The 10,306-nt window shown below is 38.8% G+C and overlaps 1 protein-coding gene across 2 annotated transcripts; it reads left to right on the top strand.

The window, feature by feature from the left end:
* Positions 1 to 505: 505 nt before the first annotated feature.
* LOC131312266 (protein PEROXIN-4) lies at positions 506 to 6,995 on the top strand. 2 transcript variants are annotated; one of them, XM_058339935.1, is made up of 6 exons: positions 506 to 662; positions 1,069 to 1,141; positions 4,338 to 4,457; positions 4,526 to 4,654; positions 5,758 to 5,887; positions 6,681 to 6,995. In XM_058339935.1, exons 2-6 carry the CDS (start codon positions 1,136 to 1,138, stop codon positions 6,767 to 6,769), a joined length of 474 nt encoding a protein of 157 aa, XP_058195918.1. In that variant the 5' UTR covers positions 506 to 662; positions 1,069 to 1,135; the 3' UTR covers positions 6,770 to 6,995. The 2 variants fall into 2 exon arrangements, with proteins under 2 accessions (XP_058195918.1, XP_058195920.1); XM_058339937.1 differs by lacking the exons at positions 506 to 662; positions 1,069 to 1,141 and having other exon boundaries at positions 4,332 to 4,457.
* The last annotated feature ends 3,311 nt before the right edge of the window (positions 6,996 to 10,306 follow it).

Below are 10,306 nucleotides of genomic sequence, written 5' to 3'. Positions count from 1 at the left end.
CCTTTTCCTTGTTAACCACCATGTTGGTTGCAAATGAATCTAATCCCAAAGACCAAGTTCGAAATGCATATTGCTTTCATTTGTTGGGTCAAAATACTTCTTTTCTAGCAATGGAGGTGGTGGTCTGCAATGCGGCGATGCTGTGGTGTGGTGGTGGCGCTTGGGTTGGGGAGGGGGTGTTCGAACAACGGGTAAGGAGGGAGGATAACGGGGCGAAAGGGAGTGGTGGTGGGGTGTTGAGTTTCAAAACTAGGAATGTCTGAGTAAAGAATGGGGAAAGAGAGAAGGGGAATGGAGGGAGGGTGGGTGGGTTGTGGTAGGTGTAGGGAAGGATAATTTTGGAAGATCATGTGTATTTTGAGGTTGTATGTAACAAATTCTAATAAGATTTATAGTTTTAGTTAGCAAAAGGTTACAAATTCTAATAAGATTTATAGTTTTAGTTAGCAAAAGGTTACGTGGAGTAAATTTGCAGTTGCATTTATAATCTTCCTTTAGTAAACAGACCCCTCCCTCTTCTGAAATCGTCAAACGCCGTCGCCAACGTGGAAAAGCTTGGGTGTCCCTCTTATAAGCATCTAAAGCTTCGGTGTCCCTCTTCTGATCTCGAGGGAAGAGAGATTTGAGGTTCCTGACGGTGTAATCGGAAGAGAGAGAAACAGGTATGGATCGTCCGCCGAACTTGATGTTTACGGTGATATCATCGCCATTTGTCTCAACCTTCTCCGTTTGTTCTTTGCCCTGGGTTCTTTACTGGCGTTAATTCCAATTTTGTTTCTATCTTTGAAGAGGTCTTCATTCTAGTGATTGAATCTGAGTTTTGTTGCCATTTTTTTGGTTGCTTGGTATCCATTGAATCTGAGATTTGTTTTGTTCTATTTTGTTCTCATAATGAAATTTCTGATCGACTGCGAAAGGGAACTTGAGAACCCCAATATTTATTGTTCCCTGTGCATGAAAACCGTTTGATTTTGTGGACAAATGTTTCTTGTTCCGAAATTTTGCAAGTACTCGTTTTTCCTCTCTCTAAACCAGTCCAGTTGATTTCTTTGGTCTTTATTTATGCAGATATTGAGTGGCTTCTTCTGATTTTCTGATCTTTTGAGGATATTTGAACCATTAAGAAGCATTCAAAATGCAGGTTAGTATTTCTACTTAAAATAGGTTTTGCAATATTTTTTTTCTGATTGTTCTTATGTACAATCGGGGTTGCTAATTAGTTCTTCCCATTCTTTCATTTCTAGATCAGATTCTACCATCCTAGGGGCCCGCCTAGGTATTCGATCGAAACCTCCTAGGTGTTAGGGGTGCAAACGAGCCTTGTCGATCTTTAATTGTTCGAGCTTGGCTCGTTTGTAAACCAGCCTAGCCCCTAACGAGCGGAGCCGGGGTAATTTACTTAACCAGCCTCTTTAAACAAGGTGAACCTATTGTACGAGCTGATCTTTTGCGAGCTGAGCCAAGCTTTTGAGTGTTGAGCTCAGCTTATTTAGTAAACGAGCCTAAAACTCGAACTCAAGCGCGGCATAATTACTAAACGTGCTGAGCCACACTAGCTGCTTGCGAGCAGTTCGGCTCATTTGCTTCCCTGGACTGTAATCAGTCTATACTCTATCATGTCTTTGTTCGAACTTTAACTGGGATTTCCTTTAGGGATTGGCGGAGGGGCGTGCAGTGCAGAGCTATGTTGGGGCCCGGGAGGCCCCAACTCCAGCTCCCTGAGCGTCCGAGTTTTAAAAATTTTATTTTGTATATACCTGATTTTGAATATTATTGATAATTATTTGTGTATAGCTATTTATAATCGCAATAATTTTCGTTCGATTTGATATGGTTATTTTACATTCTCAATTTCTTTCATAAATAAAAAAAAAAAATAAGCATGTAATAGTTGATGTAGCCTAAAGAATCATTTTAATGTACAAATGTAATGAATTGAAAAGCAAAAACCTTATGATATAATAAGTATACGTTCAGCCACTGGGTGCGCATTACCCGTAGCTATCGAAAACTTCACTTGTTGAACTGAAATGCGGATGGGGTTTTATAGTAGGACAATTTTTAATTTATCGTTACCAAACTAGCAGATCATCGGGACCTTTTTGTTCAATGTATTGACCCTATTGGTACCAAACTAAAATCCAGTTAAATTGTACTTTGATTGTTTGGAACATGGATTTGCAGTGGATGTATGGAAGAAAAGGAATAGGTAAAGGAAAGATAAGGAGATAATAAAATGAAAAAGTAAATAAACATATATTTTCTCCTTATGATTTTCATTTTCTCTTGGTATGTCCCTCCGGAGACAACCTGAACTTTATGTCTTAGAGCATCTGCAGTGCCAGTGCTCACCCCGTTTTTAAGTTCAAACTCAAAATTTGAGTCAACCCCCTTTATGTCTCCCTCCTTGACTCCAATCTGTACCAAATTGGTTTTACTCATATTAGAAGAGACTCAAATTCAAATCTTTACTCAATCTTTGGAAGGATAATTTGTAGGTGAAATTACATGGAGACCCCCTCATCTATACGTTTTGGACACAAACACCCCCTAACTTTTAAAAACGCCCACAGACACCCCCTCATGTATTACCGTTACCCAAGTTAACCCCTTCCGTTGGATTGCCGTTTGTTTCAAGGGCATGTGCCAATGCTTTTGGCCTTTTTGAGACAAAAATACCCGTGAAAGAATCTGTATACCCCCCCCCTCTCTCTCTCTCTCTCTTCTACGGCAGCCATGGTAGTTGCCAATAGCAGTACCAAGGGCGCTTGCAACGGCGATTCAAGCGCGGAAGAAGAGGCCTCTTCCTCCTCCCCCCGGGCTCCCCTCTCCCGCCCCACTGTTCTCCGATAGCCAGATGAGAGTCGCCTATCATCCTTCTCTCTAGGGTTCAAGCACTGTCCCTTCACATCTCCTCTTTGCTCCGACCATCTGACGGCCTAACGGCGTGGGTGGTAGGGGGTCTTTGAAGGGTTGTTCGTGCGGCCTCCAATCGATTCAATCCTGAAGTGAACCCGGTTCGACCCAACGGTGGTGGGCTTGCGACTGGTGAGGTGGGTGACCACGGATCTGGTGCAGTGGTGTGCAGCGGTGCTTCGTGTCTAGGTTGCGGGGTTCAAGGAACTACGGTGACTGCGGCTAAAGGGCAGCGTACATCTTGCTCTCTGGCGTTTGGTGGTTCTTGGGGGTTCTGTCCGAATTGGTGGTTGGGGATGGTTGTGCCTGGGTCAAGGTGGTCGGCGGGTTCTAATGGTGGTCTTCGATGATTGGTGCACCTCCGGCGTCGGCTCACCGCTCATTTCACTGCTCATCTCGTCCAGAGAATAACCCACACCTTGGAACGGATTGGCAGGTCTCAATTGTATTAGAGGGTTTCAACTCTGATTGACGGTAAGGACAATCATCTAAGGGTCTCTATTGTTGCCAGACCTCCCAACGGCAGGTATCATTCCTTTACATGTAGATCATATTGAGAAACCCAAATGGGCAGCCATCTGTTTGGGCTAAGATTGGGTTAATCTTTTGGATCTATTTCATTAATCCTTGCTATAGCTAGTTTTTACGGTGTGTCGCCGTTTATGGGTAAATGCAGTAGGCTGGCTTTAAGGGTAACTTGTTGGCTGCATATATTCAATTCAATGGGCCTCGAAATGTGCCAGTTGACGTGCGGAGTGAAGAAGGGAGGGAGGTAAGGAGAGAGTTGAGGTGTGAGATAGAGGGGAGACAGTGCAAGGAGGAGAGGGAGACAAAATTAGGTGTTTGCAATTTTTTTATCTGTGAGTGTTATTATAACAAGGGTATATTTGTGTGAGTGTTATTATGACAAGAGTATCTTTGTCATTTCAGCCATTCAGTTAACAGAGTTTGTGATTTTTTAGTTTCAAGTAGATGAGGGGGTTTCTGTGGGCGTTTTTAAAGCTTAGGGGGTGTTCGTGTCCAAAACGTATAGATGAGGGGGTCTTTGTGTAATTTCACCTAATTTGTATTTCAAGTTTACAACTATGATCTGTTTAACGAAAAAGAAGAGTACAACTAGGCCAATGAAACTTAAACTCAAATTTATGCTTAATTTTGATATTTTCCCAGAGTGATTCATATCAATAAAGTTTCACTAAAATGTTTACTCAAAATTTTCATAAAAGAACCAACATTGGAGATGGTTTTCCCAGCGCTTAGGTGAAATTTGACTTCTTGTCATTCAGGTGCTGAATGCATTGGACATCTGCATTTAGCACTAATACTTAGAACTGCAGACATTTGTTCCTTAGTTTTGTTATAGTGTTGTGCGTAGCATTCACTTTATCTGGGTAAGCTTTGTGGCTTGTTGCCGAATGCAGGCATCAAGGGCAAGGCTGTTCAAGGAATACAAAGAGGTGCAACGAGAGAAAACAGCTGACCCAGATATTCAGTTAGTTTGTGATGATTCCAACATATTTAAGTGGAATGCTCTTGTCAAGGTAGATTTTGTTATGAAGGTGACAGACCAATGTTACTATGCTGTTGCTTGACTTCATTCTTTATCCAGGGTCCATCTGAAACTCCTTATGAAGGTGGCATTTTCCAGCTTGCTTTTTCTGTCCCTGAGCAATATCCTCTGCAGCCTCCTCAAGTGCGGTTCTTAACCAAAATATTTCACCCAAATGTGCATTTTAAAGTGAGTATATTCATAACCTTTTTGGTAAATATTTATTAGTGCAATATCCACCCCCTGTATTGGAAAATGGAAAAGGTGAATATTGCTATTGTTTTGATGTGTTCATAAATATCACATTGCATTTGTGGATGGTATTTTGAATTTGGTCTCATTGTGTCATGGAATGATCATTGTGGAATTCTAGTTATTGAGATGAGTTGATAAGTTTGGAGAAATTTGCTAACTAAGCTAGCCGTCTGGAGGGTGAACAATGTTGTTCTTATTTTACTTTTTCTGAGAACCTTCTCAAATCAATGAGATCTTGATTCTCCTCCTCCTTTGAGTGGTCTTGTTGAAGGAGTAGGACTTGGGTGGAAAGGTTGAAGGCAGTTTAAAGATTTGGAATAGCCTTCGGTGAAGCAATTTTTAGAATCGGATGAAAATTTGGCAGTAAAACAGTATGTCTTCCTTCGTAGCGCCCCCCCCCCCCCCCCCCCCCCCCAACCCAATCTTTCCATCTTTTAGGGGGAAAAAAGATTAGGGGAGTTGGGGTTGGTTGTAATTTTGAGGTTTGAAACTTGGGGAAGCTGAGAAAGAATTCTCATATGGGACAGGCGTTATATGTAAACAATATGGGAATAAGCATCCATACAAATCCTTCAGCATCTGGTTTCCTTATCCAACTGAAATAATCTTGCGTTTTCAATATGCAAATTCTCATCGTGCTTTGGCACCATGGAATGCATGCTTCAACTTGGGGATCTCCTTAGTTTCTACTTTAATCTAAGGGGGTCTCCAAATCCGGTTTTACATCTTGAGTTATGGGGTTCTAAATTCTCTTTTCGTATTAGTTATTGAGTGTTCAATTAATAGCTGAGAGTGGACTAAGACTTATTTCATATGATACTATGAACACTTCATCGTTGGAGCTCAATTTGGACAAAGCGACTTTGTACTTGCGCTTCAATTTCATTATTCGGTCGTAAAACAAATTAAGCTCGTTTTGTAGTAGCCTTTATTTGTAATGAAATGGAACAAAACTAACAATGAAAGGTGCATGATGAATCCAGGAGTGCCAAAATGATTAATGAGTTGTTCATTCATTTTTGTCTTTCTCCTTTCAGACAGGAGAGATATGTCTTGATATATTGAAGAATGCATGGAGTCCAGCTTGGACACTCCAATCTGTTTGTAGGGCTATCATTGCCTTGATGGCCCATCCTGAACCTGATAGCCCTCTAAATTGCGATTCAGGTAGAGTTACTGCAATGCTTTTATGTCCTTATATTCAGTAACACAAACACAAACACAGACACATCTTTTTTCTCTTTTTGGGGGCATTTGGGGAGGAGGCTAGGGTAATGGTAGATGAAGAGTTTAATGATGTGATGGAAGTTTTTTAGTGTGATTTTCATCCCTGCGCAGTGTAGATGAAGAAAAGAGTCTGTAAAGCTCAAAAAGAGTTGAAAATAATTTTCCTCCTTTTGGTTACCTTGCTACTGGCCCACTGGGTTAGCTGCTGCTATTGTTTTTAGAACCAGTGATCAGTCATTAGAATCATGCAGTTTGATTCAGTTCAAAACCTCTTAATATGAACTCCCAGGTTGAAACTGTATCATTAGAAATTTGTAACGAAAAGGATAATGATGATTGGAAAATGATTTGTGCAGTTGAATTGTTGAGGTCAACAACCAACCTCAAACCAATCACCCCCAGGGCTTTCAGTTTCCTCCAAACCTAGATTCTATAAGCAGTTTTTGAGGGACTTAGGGTTAAGTTTTAGGTTTGCAAGTCCTTGTTGCTGGGCTTGTTTTTTGTAGACAGAATTTTTAAGGCTTTGAAGAGGTTTTTGTTTTCTGTTTTGAGATAGAAATCTTTTTAGTATTTGGGGTCCTCCCATTCCAGTGGCACTAACTCCCTGCTGCCAAAGGTGGCCTGAGAATTCCTTTTCAGTTGTATTATAGTGAAATTTTCTCACGTTGGTTTTTGGTTTGCATTTTCCTTAATAGCATCTACATGCTAATTGGTCACACTTGCTCTTCCATAGGCAATCTACTTCGTTCCGGTGATATCCGAGGATTCCAGTCTATGGCAAGGATGTACACGAAGCTCGCGGCTATGCCCAAGAAGAGCTGAACTCGTGACTTGCTTTGTTGATTCACACTTTTGCCCTGGCATTGTGCTGCCTCAATTATCGTAATGAAAAATACCTGCACGCTAAGCAGAAATAAATTCAAAATAAATCTGCAATTCTAAAGTTCTCTCTCTCTCTCTCTCTCTCTCTCTCTCTCTCTCGTGATTGTTATGTACTACTAACACTGGGAAGCAAATTTTTGCCAAGGGAGTAACATTTGTGTACTAATTTCTTTGTTTGGTTAAGTTTGTCCAACTTCATAAGACAACTCTCAGCCAGAGAACGAGGGTAGTTACTGCTTTTGGGGTGAATAACACAGCAACTACATGGTGTTATGAATTGGGTTGGGAAACCTAAAACTCCACTAGCACTGATAATGGACTAATGCATTCCTAGATCAAACTATATTAATATACTCCCTCCGTCCCAAATTGGATGACAATTTTTTATATCAATGTCAATTTCAATTCTTTATATCTTTCAATATGCATATCAAAAAATATGCAATATGAATCTTATTTGATAATTTTCGATTAGTTCTATTATACAAAGTTTTCAAATTTGTGAAAAATATTATATATTAAAAGATATAAGCAATGAAAAATAACATAAATTTCAAAAATTGTCATTCAATTTGGGACGGAGGGAGTATCTAAAAACAACACAAAACAAGTATGTAAGAGATAAGATGCCATCTATTTTCAGGTGTTGCCCTTCCCCTTATTTTTCCTTATCCATGAAAGACACATTTGAGAGAGGAATCTGATTCAATTGCCGGATGATGAACAGAAAATCAGGATGCTTCCATGATGACCTAATTTAATGGACGAAATTCAACAATAATGAACTAAAAGATACTGATATTTTTTGTCCGTAAACCCTACCCGTTACACAAGGTAAAAACACTTAGCAAACACTCATCAATCATACGAAGGATTCAAATTTGAACCTAATGTGAGACAGTTGTAACAAATGACCAAAAGAACACCCCACCCAATGACGGACCGAGAGGCAGATGAGATTAGGCGATCGGCTTACCCAAGGTTTAAAATTTCTTTAGAATCATAGTAGTAGTTATTGTCGTAAAAATGTTAAAATTATAATTAGTTCGTCCGTCCAACATTTTAAAAAGAAAATCTAAAATCCCCTCATTTAAGATGTTTTTCAAAAGTTTCATAAACACCCTCTTAAAATTTGTATATATCTAGAAAAAAAAATATATATGTTTCATATTTTATCTTTTGAAATAATTATTGGGTACAATATTTATATGCATCTACAATTATACACGTCCACATTTTTATAGTTGCATAGGTTGATCAAAAATATCTTCTTGATGCGTTTTTTGTGATATGTATCTCTTGTCGAAAGTTAACATCCAATTTCCATAAATCTAGAGTCATCTATAATAGGCTTGGGCCCGTTTCCGCTAAGAGCATCCCCATTGTAAGGTCACCCACAGTGGTATAATCAAAAAAGGATAACTAAAAGTTGACACATCAGCTTTTGATTATTCACTTAAGAGGTTGTTAAGCTTAACAATGTTGAGCTTCACAATGGTCACTTTTAGTCCATAACCAAAATAAGGGTCCACTACAATTTCACTCTCTCTCCCTCTCTGTTTCCTGCGATTTACTTCCCTCCATTTATGTTTTTTTTTTTTGGGCAAAAATATATCGATCCCCTCTCTTAATTTTGGAGAAAAATCGGTGACTTTCTTCCCTCCTATTATGAATTTTTTTAGGGAAAAAAAAAAGAAACGGGAAAGAAGAGTGAAATACCTTAAATCGGCAATGATGGGTTCAATTGCATATAATCGAGAGACATGAGCTTCACTTTTTGAGGGAAAGAAAGAGAAATAGTTTGTGCAGAAAACCTATAGGGACCGACGGGGTCCCTATCAAAATCGTACCGACAATCGCTCCGGGCCGTCTCTGACCGCCGAACAGCCGATCCGAGCCGTCCAAAAATTCTATTAAAAAAAATGAGGGGGATCAAGCGAGAATCAATGGCATCCGATTTGTTTAGGGTGTTTGATCCAAACACCCTATTTTTTCGTGTATATATGTATATACATGTATATATGAAAAAATTGGGTACTTGGATCGAGCACTTACACACGTCAGATGCCATTGATTCCTACGTGGCCCACTTGGTTTTTTTTAAAAGAATTTTTGGACGACTCAGATCGGCCGTCTGGTGGCCGGAGACGGCTCGGCGAGGCTTTCGATCCATTTTCGGTACGGTACCTGTCGATACCAATAACAAGACTCATAGTTTGTGGGTGAAGTGAAGAAGATATAGAGTAGGCGGCGAAGAAGAAAAGAAAAAAATACCAATTGAAACACGCGTGTATACAAATTTTGGAACTAGTTAACTGATGTAATGTGGAGTCCACAAATTTTGATTATTGAAAAAGGTTGCTAGTTTTGGTTATTCAAAATCCAAAATTTGATTATTTCTAAGGATGTTGCTAAGTTTTATTATACCATGTGAGCCATTTTTTGTACCAACATTGTTAACTTTAAAAATAATTAGCTTTTGATTATATCACTGTGGATGGCCTAATAAACAAATGAGTGTGGATAAACAAACTTAACAACAATACTCAAAAAACACTCCACATTATAATAAACAAAGTTACAAGTCTTTTAGCAAATAACCAAATTCCACCCATTCTATAACCAAACTTAACAACTTTTACCACTAATCAAAACTCAATAACCAAACTCAAAACTCAAAAACACCCCACATTTGAATCGTCTCATCGAGACGAATAATTTGGTGTGGTCGGGTGCGTGATTGGAACTCATTTACGATTGGATAGATGTGCATTGTGTATTGTGGGGTTTTTTTGGGTTAGAAATGCAAAAATAACCAATGTGGAGGTAGAAGTTAAGTTTAATTATGGACTAAATGGATAATCAAATGCTGATGTGGCACATTTTGGTTATTGATTTTGATTATTACCATTGCGGATGCTCTAATGTCCAATCATTCTCTCACAATACATCACATTTAATTCAAAAATAAGTACTTATTTTAGTTAGTGAAATACACGATAATCCTAGAAAACTTTGAAAGGTTTAAGAGTTTTATAGAGTATTCTAGAATGGTGAACTCTCTAGAAGAAAAGAAAATAATCTATACTATTCTAAAATGGTCTAAAATATTAGGGAATGTTTTATATCTTTTTAAAAGGTTTTAAAAGGAAGTTAGAGAGTTTCGAAAAATTATAGAGGATTCCGGAATGTTATACACGATTCTAGAAAACTCTACTTTATGCTAGACTTGTGTGGATTCTAGAATATTATGGAGATGTGAAGAATGCAAAATATTTTCTGAGAGGATTCTAGAAGGAGAATATGAGTCATTGGATGAAAATAATTGTAATCATTTATTGAGGGGTACTGGATGACTATAAAAAGAAAGAATGTGCTCCTTTCTATCTCGTTGTGTCACAAAAGTGATTCCCTCTTTTGTCCCCATAAAAATTAAGTTTTAACACTGCTTTAATAGTTTGAGGTTGATGAGCATAA

This window comes from Rhododendron vialii, chromosome 2a (genome assembly GCF_030253575.1).
Source record: "Rhododendron vialii isolate Sample 1 chromosome 2a, ASM3025357v1".
NCBI classification, from domain to species: domain Eukaryota; kingdom Viridiplantae; phylum Streptophyta; class Magnoliopsida; order Ericales; family Ericaceae; genus Rhododendron; species Rhododendron vialii.
This window is presented reverse-complemented; position numbering and strand designations above follow the sequence as displayed.